A 21,898-nucleotide genomic window follows, 5' to 3' on the forward strand; every position below is an offset into this window, starting at 1 on the left:
TGCGTTCAAACAAGGTGGAATAAAAGACAGTGTGATCATTGACATCAAAGGGAGAAGAAGTAACCCAAGTGGAATACACAAGTCAAAAGCATGTGTTAGATAAAGCTAGATAAAGGGACTTCACTTGGAGAAAGAACAAAATTATAATACGTTTACTTTACAGAGATGCTAGAACACAATGATCTTGTCAGTAAAATTATAACAGGCTCAGAATTGGATTCTTGCGATTATCTCTGTCTTTAAAAAGCGAAAGATTCAAGTTTGAACGGGGGGAAAAATGACTAATAACCCTTCAAACATTCAAACTTGAAAAATGAGAAATAGTCATAGATACGAAGACTAATAATAATACAGGTAAATGATGAGCTACATTCCAACAGTGGCCATTTCAATGGTGTTGAGAGACATCTAGAAACCTGAACATGTCACGACATTCAGTTCACTAGGTCATCAGTCTAGCTGGCACCCCTTTCAACTGATTGCTCCTGAAGGCGACAACAAGCACTTAAGAGCACATAAACAGTGTCTCCATAATGATCTATCGCCAAGAGTTGTTTCAAAGTAAAAATACCAATTTGCCACATAATTATCATTTATCCCTTTCACTATCATACGGATCCAACTCAACTGTCTAGCAGATACAGGTAGCAGTCTTCACACACCACACTTATTCCGCAAACCAATCCCTCAATCCCCCAGGCTCCACAATGGCCAAGAAGACAAACCTAGGTGACAATACTTTAACCTTTTCCCTTTGTGCCAGAGCCACTTAAAAGCTTAAATTAGATATATACTAGATTTTAATCTACTCTTCACAGCCCATGAGTTTTGAGGTATGCAAAAGCTGTGAGGTACGCAACACTGGCCCCCCACCACAATAGGGACGCCTGCGCGGTGTTATTGACAGGCTTTCATTAATGCGCTGTGCAATCACCTGTACAGTTGCTCAACTGCCAAGAACCCCACCTCACTTCTGCTTCTTATCTTTCTATTCATATTCTTCTCCACTCTGCTGCCTTTGCACCCTGGCACAAGTCTCAACATCGCTGCTAAAAACCACAGATTGATGATTCGGAACATTGCACATTACTCTCTCTTTCTCTCTCTGGTTACACAAACCCTCCACCTCCCATTCCCTCCCCACCCCAAATCTCAAACTCTCCTCACTCCCCTCTAACAAACCCTCCTACTTAATCTGCACCTTTTGGACTGAGAAAAGAACGAGCACTAAGCCGACAATGAGAGAAGGGCGGTGTTGGACTGCTCACCCGCTGCCCTGGAGAAAGAGAGAGAAAGAGAAATGGAGAGAGACACACCGAAGGCGGCCACTTTGATGAGGAGGGCGTGGAGGTCACACGATATCATCTCAGAGAGCAGGGTCGCCTGGTCGCGGCGCCACAGGTAGGCCAGGGGCTGCAGACCCAGCCGCACACACCTGGGGGAACAGGTGAGGGAGGGAGGGAGGGAGGGAGGGAGGGAGGGAGGGAGGGAGGGAGGGAGGGAGGGAGGGAAAGAAGAGAGAGGGTGAGGGGTGGGTCAGAATGAAAACTTGCCAGGATCACAACACCTTCAAAGTGCGACGGGCACCTTCACTAGTTTTGCGGGCAGGCTGCCTTACCAACGCTCACATGGAACACACTCTGAGCCGTCTCTGGTGCCTGTGGCTTTGTTCAACAGATTCAGCAGAAGAGGGGGAATTAAAGAGGGGTAATTATCTTAAAATGGCACGTCCTTTACACTATAACTCTCTGTGTCACACACACTCACACACACACACACATACACAACACACTCACATAGGCAGTGTGCCGGTAACTGGAGCCGAAACTCATGGGCGTACATGTCTTTGTCTCAGAGAACGCCTGCGGTGTATGAGTGTGTATGTGAGAGTAAGAGTGTGTGTGAGTGGCTGAAACAATACATGATTGACAGCGGGATTTGTTCATAAGCTGAGAGCTCTGTGGTTGTGTTGGGTTGTGTTGGGAACACAAGACGAGAGAGGCTTGTGCTGGAATGTACCTTACCACAGTGACAGAGAGATAGAAAGAGAGAGAGCGCGAGAGAGCGAGAGAGAGGCCCATACTAGGCCTCTTCCAAAAGGTACTGTCATAGAAACTCTTTCACCTGTATCCAATGTCCTACCGTATAAATAAAAAGGTTGTGTCCTGTCTGATGTGGTGTATAACAATACATTGTATCCCATTACGCACGTACAGTACCAGTCAAAAGTTTGGACACACCTACTCATTCAAGTGTCTTTCTATATTTTTACTATTTTCTACATTGTAGAATAATAGTGAAGACATCAAAACTATGAAATAACACATATGGAATCATGTAGTAACCAAAAAAGTGTTAAACAAATCAAAATACATTTAATATTTTATATTCTTTAAAGTAGCCACCCTTTGCCTTGATGACAGCTTTGCACACTCTTGGCATTCTCTCAACCAGCTTCATGAGGTAGTCACCTGGAGAGCAATTAACATGTGTGCCTTGTTAAAAGTTAATTTGTGTCATTTCTTTCCTTCTTAATGCGTTTGAGCCAATCAGCTGTGTTGTGACAAGGTAGGGGTGGTATACAGAAGATAGCCCTATTTGGTAAAAGACCAAGACCATATTATGTCAAGAACAGCTCAAATAAGCAAAGAGAAATGACAGTCCATCATTACTTTAAGGCATGAAGGTCAGTCAATACGGAAAACTTCAAGAACTTTGAAAGTTTCTTCAAGTGCAGTCGCAAAAACCATCAAGCACTATGATGAAACTGGCTCTCATGAGGACTGCCAAAGGAAAGGAAGACCCAGAGTTACCTCTGCTGCAGAGGATAAGTTCATTAGAGTTACCAGCCTCAGATTGCAGCCCAAATAAATGCTTCACAGAGTTCAAGTAACAGACATCTTAACATCAACTGTTCAGAGGAGACTGCGTGAGTCAGGCCTTCATGGTCGAATTGCTGCAAAGAAACCACTACTAAAGGACACCAATAAGAAGAAGAGACTTGCTTGGGCCAAGAAACACGAGCAACGGACATTAGACTGGTGGAAATCTGTCCTTTGGTCTGATGAGTCCAAATTTGAGATTTTTGGTTCCAACCGCCGTGTCTTTGTGAGACGCAGAGTAGGTGAACGGATGATCTCCGCATGTGTGGTTCACACAGTGAAGCATGGAGGAGGTGTGATGGTGCTTTGCTGGTGACATTGTTGGTGATATATTTAGAATTCAAGGCACACTTAACCAGCATGGCTACCACAGCATTCTGCAGCGATACGCCATCCCATCTGGTTTGCGCTTAGTGGGACTATCATTTGTTTTTCAACAGGACAATGACCAAAACACACCTCCAGGCTGTGTAAGGGCTATTTGATCAACAAGGAGAGTGATGGAGTGCTGCATCAGATGACCTGGCCTCCACAATCACCTGACCTCAACCCAATTAAGATGGTTTGGGAGGAGTTGGACCGCAGAGTGAAGGAAAAGCAGCCAACAAGTGCTCAGCTTATGTGGGAACTCCTTCAAGACTGTTGGAAAAGCATTCCTCATGAAGCTGGTTGAGAGAATGCCAAGAGTGTGCAAAGCTGTCATCAAGGCAAAAGGTTGCTACTTTGAAGAATCTAAAATCTAAAATATATTTAGATTTGTTTAACAATTTTTTGGTTACTACATGATTGCATATGTGTTATTTCATAGTTTTGATGAGTAGGTGTGTCCAAACTTTTGACTGGTACTGTAAGCCATTGGCCATTCTGGTAATACAACTGTACCATAAAAATACAGCTAGACTAAACATCATGGAGTAAACAAATGTACATCATCTTTGTTTGGAATACAGTGTCTCTCAGGCATGTAGTTGTGTGTGTGTGTATGTACACACTTGTTCTACTTACACATTTTCCACCCGTACTCTTTGGTAGTCTGAAAGAATGGCCCCTACAGACACCGCCTCGACATCCTCCTTTTCCTGTGAAGAGAAGAGAGGGAAGGAAGAGGAAAATCCTCCTTTAGGAAACTTTACGTACTTTAAACTCTCACATCACAACGGTTTCCTGTTCCGTCATATGAGTGTTTATTTTAACACGTTACAGAGTCATGGTGATGTCTTGTGATGATCTAATTGGGCCAAAAGGTCACATAACCATCTAAAAAAGAGGACACTATGAGAGAATGATGTCTATAAACAGACACACATGTACGAGCATGTACGGAGAGAAAGAGAGAGAGAGAGACACGCACACACACACACACTCACTGAGAAAACAGTTTTCTTTCCCTCCATCAGATAGGTGGGGATGTTTACATGATGGTCATATCAAGGCTTTCCTGGCCCTGCACACATCCCCTAGTGAGGGGGGTGAAGGATATAGGATGGAGCCTAACTCCTCGTCCTGGCTGTGCCTGGCTGTAGCATCAGAACAACAATACTAACACTGGAGCAGCAGAGCCAGTCTGCTTCTTATCAGTAGCGTTGTGTGAACTGGCGATGGGACTGTCCACCACACTGCAAGGTCAGAGACCGTTACATAGGGAAGAACTGTGCACATACTCACACATGCACACACACACTCTTCAGTGAGACCCCATCACGAGGCATAATTGACCCAGCCCAGTATTAAGCTAGTCAGTTTGCAAAAGGACTCACTGTGCTACTGAGTGAGTCTGGAAAACAACTGTTAGTAGTTAAGGAGTGTCCTCCAGACATGTTGTCCTCATGACAACCCTCAATAACTGTCACTGCAAACAGAGCTGCCCCCTAATATCCCATCACAGACAACACATCTACCAACACCAAGCTCCAAAACACAGCATCACCTCGTTGACTTAATATATGAAATACATACATCATTTGGGCTAATGTTTGTGCTTAGCCCGTGTCTGTCACACTGCCAAATATTAATCAGATACTTCTTCACATCACATTCATCCTGGGAGACGGCCACACACACAGACTCCAGAGGGAGGCTGCATCTGCCGCCCCACCCACCAAGCCCAGAGACGTATTCAATCTCAAGCTCATGAAATCACTCCAGACTGGCACAGAGCACACACACACACACACACACACACACACACACACACACACACACACACACACACACACCCCGCAGCTTCATTAGTACATTACATGGCCTGTAATTAGAATGAAGGCCGGCCTAGGCAGAGGTGCAGTGGAGGGATGCACAAGTTGCCAGTAAATTACCTTGTAGCCATTATCAATTTCCCAGGCTACTGGTCCTTAAGATAACCCCCCCTTCTCCCTGTGGTCCTTCCTGCAATTTCTCTCTGCCTGATAAACATGCTGATTAAAGCGAGCAGCGTGTAAACCTTTGATACTTTTTAAAATGAAATCTATGCCCTGCCTTGGGCCTGATGCTGCTCTGCTCAGCCGCCGCGCTGCACATAGATCCACGCAGGCGTGTCAGCTAATCAGATAAAGAATATACTGTCTGTGTGTGTGTGTGTGTGTGTGTTGGGACAGAGAGAGACACACACACACACACACAGTAGCCCCCGGGCAGAACGAGGGGACAAGGAGGGAGAGCTGCACACATAAACACACACATGCAAACAAGGATAAGCTAGGGTAGTATAGGGATAGGCTAGGGTAGTACAGGGATAGGGTAGGGTAGTACAGGGATAGGATGGGGTAGTACAGGGACAGGCTAGGGTAGTACAGGGACATGGTAGGGTAGTATAGGGAAAGGCTAGGGTAGTATAGGGACAGGCTAGGGTAGTATAGGGACAGGCTAGGGTAGTACAGGGACAGGCTAGGGTAGTATAGGGACAGGCTAGGGTAGTATAGGGACAGGCTAGGGTAGTACAGGGACAGGCTAGGGTAGTATAGGGACAGGCTAGGGTAGTACAGGGATAGGCTAGGGTAGTACAGGGACAGGGTAGGGTAGTACAGGGATAGGCTAGGGTAGTACAGGGATAGGCTAGGGTAGTACAGGGATAGGCTAGGGTAGTACAGGGATAGGCTAGGGTAGGGTAGTACAGGGACAGGCTAGGGTAGGGTAGTATAGGGACAGGCTAGGGTAGTACAGGGACAGGCTAGGGTAGTATAGGGACAGGCTAGGGTAGTACAGGGATAGGCTAGGGTAGTACAGGGACAGGGTAGGGTAGGGTAGTACAGGGATAGGCTAGGGTAGTACAGGGATAGGCTAGGGTAGGGTAGTACAGGGACAGGCTAGGGTAGGGTAGTACAGGGACAGGCTAGGGTAGTACAGGGTCAGGCTAGGGTAGTACAGGGACAGGGTAGTACAGGGATAGGGTATGGTAGTACAGGGACAGGCTAGGGTAGTATAGGGACAGGCTAGGGTAGTATAGGAACAGGCTAGGGTAGTACAGGGACAGGCTAGGGTAGTACAGGGACAGGCTAGGGTAGTACAGGGACAGGGTAGTACAGGGATAGGGTAGGGTAGTATAGGGACAGGCTAGGGTAGTATAGGGACAGGCTAGGGTAGTACAGGGACAGGCTAGGGTAGTATAGGGACAGGCTAGGGTAGTATAGGGACAGGCTAGGGTAGTACAGGGACAGGCTAGGGTAGTACAGGGACAGGCTAGGGTAGGGTAGTACAGGGACAGGCTAGGGTAGTACAGGGACAGGCTAGGGTAGGGTAGTACAGGGACAGGCTAAGGTAGTACAGGGACAGGCTAGGGTAGTACAGGGACAGCCATGGTGTGATGGATTCTTTACTGCCTACTGAATGTCATAGCACTGTGAAATGGGCCCAAACACATACAGTACAGCAAGTCACTATAGTCAGTCTAAAATGTAATGTACAATACAACTCAATCTCTGGAAATTCAGAGTCCTGTGACAATAATTACTCCAGACTGATAACATTTCAGCACTGCACAGAGCCAAGAGGGCTTGTTGTATTACTCTACATAGGCCGCAGGGCTGTTAACTATTTTCTAATGATATAACCTTTTCCCTCAAAAACATGTCAGTTCCTGAAGAGCCAAACGAAGCTTGAGAGAGAGTGAAAGACGAAGAGAGAGGGAAAGAGAAAGATGAAACGAGAGAAAGAGAAAGAGGGAGAAAGAGAAAAAGTGTGTAGAGGACAGGCCAGTCTCTGAGAGGTGTCTAACTAACTGTTGACAATGTGATTGGGTCATTGAACTGTAAACTTGGCAGGGCCTGATTAAACAACAGAGTATAATGCCTCTCCTTTCCCCTCTGTCCTTCAGGGAGCCAGAAGCAGACATAATGTTAAGAGTGGGCACTCCAAGGCCTGAATCATCAAGTAACAATGAAGTGGGCTTTCTTTTAACTACATGGCTCTTAGCTTCGCCACAGATATAATTATTACAAAAAGGCAATAATAGCCACTTTAGCAATCCACTCTAGACATTGAGAAGAGCAAACTCTCACACCCCCTTTTTGAAATGTAGACTCTAGCTCTAATTCTAGACCGTTTGCAAACAAGAACGTATTAACTTTACTTAAAACTCTGGAGAGAGTTATTTTTGGATGACGTTTTGTTTTTGTCGCCGTTATAGCTATCGTCGAGACTGCCAGGAATGAGAAGGGGCTAGCGTTGCTCTCGACAAACTGAACGACTTGGATTTCACAAATTCTAGACATGCTTTCTCATCCGCTGTGGGAAAGCAAAGCAGGCAGAGGGAATAATTGTGAGGCGGGTGTGAATACATACATCTACAGAGATGGATATTGCAGAAGTGTTCCATGTATTCATGACACTATAAAAACACAAACTTTGATGTCATGCTGCTTAAAATATTTAACTAAATGTTTTATAGTTGGATAATACCTGAAAAAGAGTGAGATGGATCATGAACTATATGTTCGCTAAAAACTTTGAGTGACATCTGGCTGAAGGATGTTTTGATTGTATTACCATTGGGACTGTGGGTAGAATATACGATAACGGTACTATAAATCACAGCACATATTTTCCCAGAAAGATATCCTACTATAAGAATTATAACGCAATAAATCTATTGTGACTGTCAAAACGTATAGCCAATACAATTAATACACATTCAGTTAAGATGATTTATTGGACTATGGGTATGCTGCTTATTCAGAATATCTAGCTACAATGACACCATGTCATTGTTACCTCAGACTGTTCCCACAATGCTCTCTGTTCCTCCTCCATGACTGTTGGTGTGCTGAAGGACCCCAAGGACCCCCATCAGGGGCAGACTAAACAAAAGCCTGTCTAGTCTAGCTGTAGTCGTCAGGAAACTCAAGACATTAAATTAGGATATATGGCTTGGAGCACGGGCACATTCAGGCCCACAGCCATGTCCATCAGGGTACTTAGCCCCATACAGTCATTAACTTCTGTTACTAATTGTCAAATTCATTAAAGGAAACCTCCCCCCAAACGTCCCTCATGAAAATGGATGGACTGGGCTGAATTATTAAGGGCTCAGAAGATTAAGGCTCCCAGACATGCTTCACCCAAAAAATAATACGGTCATTAAACTCTATTTCAAGGTAGCATGTGTGATATACATTGTAATTATATATACATACATTGGACCATCCAAATGTAATTCAATTGTATCATTGGCATACAGTTGAAGTCGGAAGTTTACATACACTTAGGTTGGAGTCATTAAAACTAGTTTTTTCAACCACTCCACAAATTTCTTGTTAACAAACTATAGTTTTGGCAAGTTGGTTAGGACATCTACTTTGTGCATGACACAAGTCATTTTTCCAAATTGTTTACAGACAGATTATTTCACTTATAATTCACTGTATCACAATTCCAGTGGGTCAGAAGTTTACATACACTAAGTTGACTGTGCCTTTAAACAGCTTGGAAAATTCCAGAAAATGATGTCATGGCTTTAGAAGCTTCTGATAGGCTAATTGACATCAACTGCACATGGGGACAAAGATCGTACTTTTTGGAGAAATGTCCTCTGGTCTGATAAAACAAAAATAGAACTGTTTGGCCATAATGACCATCATTATGTTTGGAGGAAAAAGGGGGCTGCTTGCAAGCTGAAGAACACCATCCCAACCGTGAAGCACGGGGGTGGCAGCATCATGTTGTGGTGGTGCTTTGCTGCAGGAGGGACTGGTGCACTTCACAAAATAGATAGCATCATGAGGAAGGAAAATTATGTGGATATATTGAAGCAATATCTCAAGACATCAGTCAGGAAGTGAAAGCTTGGTCGCAAATTGGTCTTCCAAATGGACAATGACCCCAAGCATACTTCCAAAGTTGTGGCAAAATGGCTTAAGGACAACAAAGTCAAGGTATTGGAGTGGCCATCACAAAGCCCTGACCTCAATCCTATAGAACATTTGTGGGCAGAACTGAAAAAGCGTGTGCGAGCAAGGAGGCCTACAAACCTGACTCAGTTACACCAGCTTTGTCAGGAGGAATGGGCCAAAATTCACCCAACTTATTGTGGGAAGCTTGTGGAAGGCTACCCGAAACGTTTGACCCAAGTTAAACAATTTAAAGGCAATGCTACCAAATACTAATTGAGTGTATGTAAACTTCTGACCCACTGGGAATGTGATGAAAGAAATAAAAGCTGAAATAAATAATTCTCTCTACTATTATTCTGACATTTCACATTCTTAAAATAAAGTGCTGATCCTAACTGACCCAAGACAGGGTATTTTTACTAGGATTAAATGTCAGGAATTATAAAAAACTGAGTTTAAATGTATTTGGCTGTATGCAAACTTCCAACTTCAACTGTAGGCCTATAGCCGAAGTGCAGATACAGAGATATAATCTAAAAAGACAGAGGCATGCCCATCATGTAGCACGATGTTGATCTACTTCTTCTACTTACATAAAATGCTTGATGAGTCAACCCTTTTCCTGAATTCTTATTCATCAAGTTTTGCATCAATATTGACAGACCAACTTTTATCCCAAATCTGTCTGTAGTGTCTTGAGTTTAATAGTGCTGCAAAACTAATTTCCCCTTGGGAAAACCACTACTACTACTAAGAATCAATGATAAAAATACAATGATATAAATGCAAGCAAAAAATGCACAAACAAAGTTTGGAACTTGATTGAAACTACGTAGCATTACCACTTTCAAAGTGAAAGGGGATTCTGTAAGGGCAGTATTTTACTGAACATCAAACAGACCATCCATTTTCATCTTAGATTTTAAATAGGGTACTTTATGTTATCAATCATATCACTCCATCTGGATTAATATTTAATAGACCAAAGTAATTAATAGAAAACAGGGCAATTAGGAAGCTATAAAATATTCAAACTTCACAGATTCATTAAGTACATCAGAACGCTCATTAAATGATTGTGTAGATGATCAAAACAAAGTCTTAATGACATACTCAAAACTCCAGAGATTTGTTTCTAAATTAGGCCTAATCCAAAGGGCCTGTGTCCTCCGATTCAGACTATTAGCCATTAACCATAGTAACTATCGTAAAATCATTAGATATCTGGTATTCAATAAAGCAAGTTCGCCTTTGCACTGAACGATTAGCAAAAAACAGCTCTTATTGTAATACCATATAGAAGCAGGTATTTACACAGTCAGTCTTTCCTCCTGGCTCATGGTGTTTACGTGCCTTCCTGCATGTTAGTGTTACTGCCCCGGCCTCATAGCATGACTAGGCAGGAAGACAGGGCCTGAGAAATTAATTAAAGTGCCTTGAATGACAGTTTGCTCAAGGGCACACGGTACCGTCACGCGCCCCGGCATGTCCTTGTTGTCATACCGACACCCCCCCCTCCCCACCCCGTTCCATTAGTGAGTGACTGGACACGACATGGTTTTAATGGCTCAGGCGCCATTATATCAGCTCTGCTCTGGGCCTGTTCTAATGAAATGGGATTGTTCTCCCGTGCTCCGCTACACAGGGGTGACACAGGGGGCCCCTGTTCTGTTATGACGATGTGTGCTGTGCTGGAGGTCTGGGTGTAAAGCGTGGGGTTCAAGCAATTTGTGCTTAATAAAATTTGGGACAACACTCCAGGGGCCTTGTTAGGGGTATGTTCAGACACCTCTGTGGTCATGGATGTGACAGTCACAGGAGCCTTCCAGTGGGATGGGGGAAATTGCTATGCTGTTTATTTGTGTTATCAGCATCATTATCATTCCCTTCATACACAACACAACCCCAGCTAGGCTAGCTAGGTGACCTAGCTACAGTGCTCTCTGGGTTGTGAAGGAGATGGGGAGCAACAGCAGTTTGGGTTCAAGTGTAAAGCAGTGGACTGTAACAGGATAGGTCAGATGGTTCAGCACAGGGCCAGAAACGAGTAAATCAATTTTGTATTTAATTCACATTTTTGCACTGTCTCTATGCAGTCACAGGGCCCTACACACTACACACACTGATACTCCAACACACTTACAAACACTCACTCCATAATTTGCTCACACACACATAATATGCACATACATTTATACTGACTCTACACACCCACTCACATACAATCATCATATACACTGCTGCTACTCTGTTCATCATATATCCTGATGCCGAGTCACCTTACCCCTATACATACACTACCGGTCAAAGGTTTTAGAACACCTACTCATTCAAAGGTTTTTCTTTATTTTTACTATTTTCTACATTGTAGAATAATAGTGAAGACATCAAAACTATGAAATAACACATATGGAATCATGTAGTAACCAAAAAAGTGTTAAACAAATCAAAATATATTTTATATTTACGAATCTTCAAATAGTCACCATTTGCCTTGATGACAGCTTTGCACACTCTTGGTATTCTCTCAACCAGCTTCACCTGGAATGCTTTTCCAACAGTCTTGAAGGAGTTCCCACATACAGTTGAAGTCAGAAGTTTACATACACTTAGGTTGGAGACATCAAAACTCGTTTTTCAACCACTCCACACATTTCTTGTTAACAAACTATAGTTTTGGCAAGTCGGTTAGGACATCTACTTTGTGCATGACACGTTATTTTTCCAACAATTGTTTACAGACAGATTATTTCACTTATAATTCACTGTTTCACAATTCCAGTGGGTCAGAAGTTTACATACACTAAGTTGACTGTGCCTTTAAACAGCTTGGAAAATTCCAGGAAATTATGTCATGGCTTTAGAAGCTTCTGATAGGCTAATTGACATCATTTGAGTCAATTGGAGGTGTACCTGTGGACGTATTTCAAGGCCGACCTTCAAACTCAGTGCCTCTTTGCTTGACATCATGGGAAAATCCAAAGAAATCAGCCAAGACCTCCAAAAAATATTTTGTAGACCTCCACAAGTCTGCTTCATCCTTGGGAGCAATTTCCAAATGCCTGAAGGTACTACATTCATCTGTACAAACAATAGTATGCAAGTATAAACACCATGGGACCACGCAGCCGTCATACCGCTCAGGAAGGAGACGCGTTCTGTCTCCTAGAGATGAACGTACTTTGGTGCGAAAAGTGCAAACCAATCCCAGAACAGCAGCAAAGGACCTTGTGAAGATGCTAGAGGAAACAGGTACAAAAGTACGTATATCCACAGTAAAACAAGTCCTATATCGACATAACCTGAAAGGCCGCTCAGCAAGGAAGAAGCCACTGCTCCAAAACCGCCATACAAAAGCCAGACTACGGTTTGCAACTGCACATGGGGACAAAGATCGTACTTTTTGGAGAAATGTCCTCTGGTCTGATGAAACAAAAATAGAACTGTTTGGCCATAATGACCATCGTTATGTTTGGAGGAAAAAGGGGGCTGCTTGCAAGCTGAAGAACACCATCCCAACCGTGAAGCACGGGGGTGGCAGCATCATGCTGTGGGGGTGCTTTGCTGCAGGAGTGACTGGTGCACTTCACAAAATAGATGGCATCATGAGGAAGGAAGATTATGTGGATATATTGAAGCAATATCTCAAGACATCAGTCAGGAAGTTAAAGCTTGGTCGCAAATGGGTCTTCCAAATGGACAATGACCCCAAGCATATTTCCAAAGTTGTGGCAAAATGGCTTAAGGACAACAAAGTCAAGGTATTGCAGTGGCCATCACAAAGCCCTGACCTCAATCCTATAGAACATTTGTGGGCAGAACTGAAAAAGCGTGTGCGAGCAAGGAGGCCTACAAACCTGACTCAGTTACACCAGCTCTGTCAGGAGGAATGGGCCAAAATTCAACCAACTTATTGTGGGAAGCTTGTGAAAGGCTACCTGAAACGTTTGACCCAAGTTAAACAATTTAAAGGCAATGCTACCAAATACTAATTGAGTGTACATAAACTTCTGACCCACTGGGAATGTGATGAAAGAAATAAAAGCTGAAATAAATCATTCTCTCTACTATTATTCTGACATTTCACATTCTTAAAATAAAGTGGTGATCCTAACTGATCTAAGACAGGGAATTTTTACTAGGATTAAGTGTCAGGAATTGTGAAAAACTGAGTTTAAATGTATTTGGCTAAGGTGTATGTAAACTTCCGACTTCAACTGTATGCTGAGCACTTGTTGGCTGCTTTTCCTTCACTCTGCAGTCCGACTCATCACAAACCATCTCAATTTGGTTGAGGTCGGGGGATTGTGGAGGCCAGGTCATCTGATCCAGTATCCCTGCACATTGTAAATATGGTACTGGAACTGACCCTGTATATAGTATGCTTACTTATTTTATCGTGTTCTTAATTCTTATTTTTATATCTCGTGTGTTTTTGTTCTACCTTGTTATTTTTAGTATTACATTGTTATTGATTTCTGCATTGTTGCAGTTAGAGCTTGCAATAAATGCATTTCACTGTACTTGTGCATGTGACATTAAAACTTGAAACAATATGTGCGTGGAAGACTAAAATCTTGACCCTGATTTGGGTGTATATTATGGTATACCAACAAGAAAAGTGTCACAAATACTAACAACCACAATATGCGTGGTGGTGAGGTTCATCATCCCAAATGTGGGCAAAGAAAACAATAACAACTAAAAAGCTGTCCATAGGGAATGCTGTCTTTGTAAAACATACTCAAACTAAAACCTTTTTAGTGGTTCCAGACTCTGAGATGTTCCCTTTGGTAAATTGGAGAAGCTGGCTGTTAGAAGCAGCTGTTGACAGACAGGCCTATCCTTTGTGTTAACGGTTGTGTTCCCTCCATGACTCATCATGCGTCACTCCTCAACAGTAAACAAAATAATGGATGAAAAAAAATGTTAATATAGCCGGCCTTGTATACAGTCCAGACGAGTCCCAGGGATGATGATGATGCGGGACGGAGTGAGACAGTGAGTTTCATAAGAGGAACTATAGTCCTCAGAGAGGCCTCTAATGCCAGGTGTGGTCTGAACAGAGGGATATGACATTGTCCATTGTCTCATCACTGTCACCACGATGAGTGACGCCTATCAGCCTCAGAACGATGACGGCTGACACAACCAGACTGTTCTGGGCTGGATTCTGGAGGAAAAGAAGACGCAACACTTCACTTTCAACACATTCCCACTGAGGTGTTTGTAGACAGGGGAGAGCTTTTTTTTAGGGCCATTTCAGCTTGTTACAGCTCGAGTCTTCCAGCCTGCAGTGCACACACACACACACACACACACACACACACACACACACACACACACACACACACACACACACACACACACACACACACACACACACACACACACACACACACACACACACACACACACACACACACACACACACACACACACACACACACACACACAAACACACACACACACACACACACACACACACACACCGCAGTGCTGTGATTCATTAACAGTGACAGAGCTGTGTTCACCGATAGGGCCGGTGCATAAATATGCCACACCGCACAGCTGGAAAACGTAGAACTTCATCAGGGTTAAAAAGTAGAGAGATTAACGTTTCACGAGTTTCCTCTTAAATATATATGGTTACGTAAACAGAGGCCCAGACGTCAGACAGCCAGGCAGGCAGGCAGGCAGAGGGCCTGAGCCAAACCAAGCACAAAGCCTTGGATTCAGCAGCAAGCAGGGCCAAGAAGGGTTTCCATATCAACATGCATGGAAAACTAACTAAACGCTGGGAAGCAAGCAGTGGGAAAAGGTAGAAGGGTTTATCAACCCTTTTTTTAAAGAATCCTGGCAATTCAGAAATAAGAGATCAATATGGAGAATTTTCAGGTCAAAACACAGGATATGTTGCAAACAGTTCCAGACGGCCTGCATCTCCATCTGCATCCCTCCAGAAAGAATCAGGACAAACGCCTGATGTGACTCTCCTTTTCCGTAGGGCATAAAACAAACCTTAATCCTTCCTCTGTCACTGAAACATTCTCAGTTGGCTGAGGTGAGGTGGGACTGTCTGAGACACCAAGACAGGGAGACGGTTGTCTGGGTAGCTTCCAGCCAGTGAGATTGCAGGAGGGTTCATAAGGAATCATCACACACCATGGCAACCGGTGTCACGCCACAACAAGCCTTCACGTGCTCCTCTCCGTCCTGCTCCTCTCCAAGATGCAAATGCTTTCCTGCTGAGGTTGTCGATTGGGGAAAAACTCAGTCAGGATACAACCAAACATCTCGGGACCACTCGTCCTCCCTTCTCGTTCTGAGCCTCAGACATCTTGGTGGTCTCCCGGCCCCCTCCCTCTTCAGAGAGAGAGGGGGAAAATATGGCTGTGATGCAGGTTTTACACACTCCAGACTCCAGACAGTGTTTTTCTTCGGCTGGTTATGGCTTTAGCTGCAGGGGGCACGGGGGCTGCCACAAATACTTCTCTCAGGGAATGCTTCGCAAAACAAAACATAAAAGTCAAAGTCTGCTTAATTTTCGGGGAGATGGTTGGTGGGATTTCACTGACTAAGAGCTATCCCTTAGCCATCCGGTCAGTCAGACGAGAGGGAGGGAGGAGGGAAAGGCAGACAGACACTTTTGGGCCTGACCGACGACAGGCAGCTAGCAAAGAAAAGGTGAATGACTTCTTCACAACAGGGTGCTCTCCGAGCGCTCTGGGCCAAGGAGCCTCTGAGTGTTTATGTATTTGTGTGAAACGGCTGTTGTTTTTAGACGGACGGTCTCTGTTCCAATTACTTTTCATTATTTACCCAGATCTCTCTTCAAGTTGTTGAAACGGCTGAGAACTGATAATGAAGCAATGAGGGTCTGATTTATGCTCATGGCACATTCCTTTTCACATGGGTGATGAACTCTTCTTTTATCAGTGGATCTCAGTGGAAAACTGGGAAAAGGGTAGTAAAAAAAGCTACAGAAAATGATCAACTCTCAGACTCCCTTGTGGTTTAACCAATCAAACAACTCAGAAACCATGTGCGAGTGACTCACATAGTCCACACACACTATCCATGAAAGTAAGTGCAACATCCACTCTTAAACAGACCGCCCAAAATAAAATATTAGCCTAGTCCTGAGCAATCTGATGCAAATAACTCAGAGCTATGTCTACAATCCATCTCTGTGGCCAGGGGAGAAAAATCCTCCATTTGGAACAATGTTTACCCAACCAGCCATAGCAGCTCCTGCCCTTGGCAAGCCAAGATAAGGCTATCTGTTTCCATCATCACTAAACAAGATTGAGCAAAGTACATTAAGCAGAAAAATACAAACAAATTACAAAGGCTTTAGGCTAGGCTCTTTATCTAATGTTTGTGTGGGACTGACTGTTCCGTTAGCTATGTCGGTTGGGTCTGAGGGAAATGTGCCTGAGTCTAATAGATCCTGTCCCGCCACTTCCACACAGGGGCGAGAACAATACAGACGGCCATTATCTCAACGGTAATGCTATCCTTCCTCGTGTGCAAAACAACCCACAATCTCACCCCACTGACTGTCTCTGTTCCAGTCAGCAGTCAGTCTCAGACCAAAGGAAAAGATAACAATGGGTTATCACAGCTAGAAGGAGACCCAGGCAGTGAGTGCCTGGCCGCACTGTAGTTTAACAGGAATCTAGGCAATGCTACTAGCCTCATTAGAAGAACATGAGACAAGCTAGATTACACACAGCCAGCCTACACTTGTCCTGAAAACGCATGAAACTAATTGGAATATATCAATTAACTTTTGAAGAGCATTATCCACTGTTAATGCTACTACCACACTGCTAATTATACCTGTGAGAAGGGGAAAAAATGCATCTTTGCCCCACATAACAGGTACAAGAGCCTCACATTAGTCTTCTTATTGATCCTATCTCATAAAGCCTCTCTGTGACCTCACCGGTTGTGATTTATGCATTAAGCAGCTTTTTAAAGAAATCCATTTTCTTTGAGCCCCCATGTGCCTAACACGGCACTGTGCTGTGCTGGTAATAAGAGTAGGCGTGTTTGATTTTCTAACCTCACAACACACCGCTGTGCTTTGTAACGACTGACTCCTAACACCTCGGCCCCCTGATCGATAACACAAGGCTCCAGGTTCAACACCAGACTCCTCTGCCTGTTCTATTCTTCTTTCCTCTCCTCCTTCTCTCCTACCCCTCACAGCAGGACCTCTCCACTACGGCACCTGCAGCAACGCCACGCCAGGCTTCTAAAGGCTTCTGAAAAGGCTATGACGACAACACAATAGAATCCAGATATGAAGAGAAGAAGAAGAAGAGAAAAAAATAGAAAAATAATGTTTGGACTGGTGGACGGACGGTCGACTCCCCCTCTCCAATCTCGGAGGGCCCCAGCCCAGTCTGCTGCTGTCGATAATGGAGTGGGGGGTGGAGGGTGACGCTGGGGATGGGGAGAGTGTGTCTGTGTGTTTAACACAGGGATTATCTCGCAAAAAATGTGGTGTTTTAACACGCACCAACGGAAGGGAATGTTTGAACATCTACAAAGGCCAAAGGGGACTGCAGCCTGGTGCTCTCCAGTATTTTTCCGTGACATCTCGAGAATTTGGCTTGATAAAAAGGGAAGAAAAAAAGAAAGTTCAGGGTGTAGTAGCCTACACCGCCCTGGGATAGGCTATCACTCAGTAATAACGATGTTTGAAAGCATTGTGTTCCTGAAAAGTCTAATTAATTACATGGCAGGAAATAAGATCTGAATGTAACATTTCCATCCTCAACAGAGCCAGGGCAGGAATGTGACAGAAATGTTGCTGCTAATTAGACGGTTCATAATTAAAAGCCTAGGTATTAATATAATCTATTGTTCCCCATCAGCCTAATGAGCTGGAACCTATTGTTGCCACTGATTAGTTGAGAGGTTGCAGGGTCATTGAACTGCAGTTGACATCTTTCTATTTCTATCCAAGTTCTTCAAGTTTTTGTTTCCTCAACATACTAGTGGAGAGATACCAAGTATGCTTAAATGTGCCTTCAAGAGAACTAACATAAAATACAGAGATAGAGTAACAACTTTTTTATTTATATAATAAAAAACATTGACTTATTTTACTGCAAAAAAGGTATCTAGTTGCAAGGGGATTGAGGGAAAAGAGTATGGGAAGTTTGAACAAGCCAGGATATTAGAGCTAGAAGCTAATGCTTATAGCACCATGTGTGGAGGATGAAGATAGAAACGTGTTATTATGTAACCTAGGGCCTCTGACCTATCCTTCAAGGGACACTCTCCCTCCCTCCTCCTCTCCTGTCCTCTCGCACAGTGTCACCAGGCATAAAGAGCCAGTGTGTCAGAGCAGAAAAGAAGGGATGAAGAACTTGAAGGATTTGAGATGACTAATATGAACCTTTCCCCAGGCATGCTGGGAGGGGGTGGGAGTGGAGCAGCCGTTTCAGCCAAGGGTGGCTGACACTGCTGATCTTAATCACGGCAGCATGGCCAAGCCAACCACCCTCCGCAGCATGTACAGTATTGATGTACAGGACAGGAGGACAGGTGAAGGTGAGGCCAGGGCAACAGCTCTGGGCACAGAAATGAATAGAGAAGAATCATAACTTCACCTAATTTTATGTTATGAATGCTGTACGTTCCATCCATTTACTGGACGAGAATATCACTGAAAAATGTATAGAAGCATCATGCATGCATTATACAAGTTATGGATTTTAAATGTTTAGTTCTAAACTGAACAGACATTTTCCCATCAAAACGATTTCCTCTTAAAACATTGAACCCCTCATGGTGAGATATAAGATAGAGAGTGACATGCTGACATTCAATCTGTGGTCTGATTTATGAGACATATGCTAGGCAGGGCAGGGGAAGTGGAGCCATCAGATCTGTGGGCATCAGACCGCTTTACATTCATAACACACACACACGCTGAGGACGGAGTGAAAGATCCCCTCTGCCTCTGACAAGACAGTTATTTCTCCTCCTCAAAGGCCAGGTTCAAAGATCAGCGCCATGGCAGGATGGGCTGGGGTATGTTATGGCTCGCGTGTCTATCGGGTTACACACTTCACAGAGAACGGACCATACACAGCCGCGCACGGGGGGGGGGGTGCAAGAGGGGCACATTGTCACTCTGCGATTATCACCACTATTGGGATTGGGGGGGTTATCATAATTGGGCATTTTTTCCCCCAATGGTTCCACTGAAAATGATCCCATGTGAGAAACCGAAGGGTGTTGTGAGTTAGGTTTGGTTAGGCAATGCCTGGGATTGGTCCATAGGTGGCACTGTTGGCTCATGTTATGAGCAGAGATGTGGAACTTCAAGGATTTAAAGAGAGCAGGGAGGAAGAAAAACAGATTTACTCCGATTCATCACAGCTTCTAAAAAAAATGCTTTCATCTATGTTCATGTGTCATTTGCCAAATATTATTTTAATAACATCTAATTAATTCAAACTGCTAGGATGAATCTTTCAAAATATCACACTTCCCAAACAGAACACATTTTTTATGCTAAAACTGCTCTTTTCCTGTGAGGGTGATTTAACAGCTAATTATCTGAAAAGTTTTTTTTATTTTTATTTTTTTTCTCCTCTTCGCTCCAACACAATCAAACTCAGCACTAAACCTGAGGTGAATATAAAACACGCCTTTGAATAAACTGGATATTCAAGAGGAAGCAATTGTATTTTTACAGAACCCATAACTGACAAAAATAAGTACAAGTGAGATACTTCAAAAATACAGGCTGGAGACAGGAAATTCACTAACTACACAAACATATCTGATCTCAATGTAATTCTCATAATAGGGTGCAATAAGAAACCACCCCAATTAGAAAACATATTTAAAATAAAAATTGCATGGAGAGTGAGTTTACTTGAGACCTGGGACAAAACTTAACGATACCGATATACAGTGCCTTGCAAGTTCTGTATATTTGTATTCTTCTTTTCACTCTGTCATGTAGGTCATTATTGTGGAGTCACTACAATGTTGTTGATCCATCCTCAGTTTTCTACCATCACAGACTCCGTAGCTGTTTTGAAAATCACCAATTGCCTTATGGTAACATCCCTGAGCAGTTTCATTCATGTCCTGCAGCTCAGTTCAGAAGGACAACTGTATCTTTGATGTGTTCGGGTGATTTAATTTATAATCCACAGCATAATTATTAACTTGACCATGCTTAAAGAGATATTTAAACGTCGGATTTGTTATTGTTCCCATCTACTGCCCTTCTTTATGAGGCTTTTGAAAAGCTCCCTGGTCTTTGTAGTTGAATCGTTGCTTGAAATTCAATACTTGACTGAGGTACCTACAGATGTTGTATGTATGGGGGACAGAGGAAGGGTTAGTCATTCAAAAATCATGTCAACCACCATTATTTCATACAGAGTGAGTACATTATGTGATTTGCTAAGCCAGATTTTACTCCTAAACTAATTTATGAATTTTTTTATTCATCAAAATCTTCCACTTTGATATTAAAGTTTTTTGTTGTTGTATTTTTCAATTAAATCCCACTTCGTAACACAATACAATGTGAAGAAATCCAAGGGGTCTGAATACTTTTTCAAGGCACTGTATCTGCCAATATACTGTTTTACTGCGGGGAAATGAAAAAGTGTTATTTTTCCACACTGAATTCGAATAAATTGCCATCCAAAAGAGCAATTAAACAATAACTGTTGATTTCATACATTGTGACAATAATGACACAAAGAGAATGACAGCAAGTGTTCAGATCAGCATGAAATTCATTTTTTTCATCCTATTTATTGAATATCGGTTATCAGTGGAATTATCGACCGATACATCTGTAAAAGGCCAATATCGGCCGATCATATCGGTGAACCAATATATTGGTTGGGCTCTTAGTTACAGGTCTGTGCCCTCCACTGTTAACTGTGAGAGAGGTAAACACAGTGAGAACTGGCTGTCTGCTGGGCCCTGCTGGCCTGGCTTGTGGCCCTAACAAGGGACGGGGTCACGTCAGCCCTGCCCTGGAAAGGGGAAATGAGCTAAACCTAGCAATCACAAATCAAATCAAATTTTATTGGCCACAAGCGCCAAATACAACAGGTGCAGACATTACAGTGAAATGCTTACTTACAGCCCTTAACCAACAGTGCATTTATTTTTTTTATAAAAAAGTAAAATAAAACAACAAAAAAAGAGTCAAATAGTCAAATAAAATAACAGTAGGGAGGCTATACAGTGGGGGAAAAAAGTATTTAGTCAGCCACCAATTGTGCAAGTTCTCCCACTTAAAAAGATGAGAGAGGCCTGTAATTTTCATCATAGGTACACGTCAACTATGACAGACAAATTGAGAATTTCTTTCCAGAAAATCACATTGTAGGATTTTTTATGAATTTATTTGCAAATTATGGTGGAAAATAAGTATTTGGTCACCTACAAACAAGCAAGATTTCTGTCTCTCACAGACCTGTAACTTCTTCTTTAAGAGGCTCCTCTGTCCTCCACTCGTTACCTGTATTAATTGCACCTGTTTGAACTTGTTATCAGTATAAAAGACACCTGTCCACAACCTCAAACAGTCACACTCCAAACTCCACTATGGCCAAGACCAAAGAGCTGTCAAAGGACACCAGAAACAAAATTGTAGACCTGCACCAGGCTGGGAAGACTGAATCTGCAATA

General features: G+C 43.2%; 1 protein-coding gene across 1 annotated transcript in view; it reads right to left on the bottom strand.

Annotated features, from left to right (window-relative positions):
- The window catches only part of dph6 (diphthamine biosynthesis 6), a 91,834-nt gene that overhangs the window by 64,010 nt on the left and 5,926 nt on the right, over window positions 1-21,898 (bottom strand). The window contains exons 4-5 of the mRNA XM_041847962.2: window positions 3,888-3,961; window positions 1,317-1,435 (exon numbers count right to left, since the gene is read on the bottom strand). Of these exons, the coding sequence (XP_041703896.2) occupies window positions 1,317-1,435; window positions 3,888-3,961 (193 nt within the window). The remainder of the gene's footprint in view (window positions 1-1,316; window positions 1,436-3,887; window positions 3,962-21,898) is intronic.

This window comes from Coregonus clupeaformis, chromosome 25, assembly GCF_020615455.1.
Source record: "Coregonus clupeaformis isolate EN_2021a chromosome 25, ASM2061545v1, whole genome shotgun sequence".
NCBI classification, from domain to species: Eukaryota; Metazoa; Chordata; class Actinopteri; order Salmoniformes; family Salmonidae; genus Coregonus; species Coregonus clupeaformis.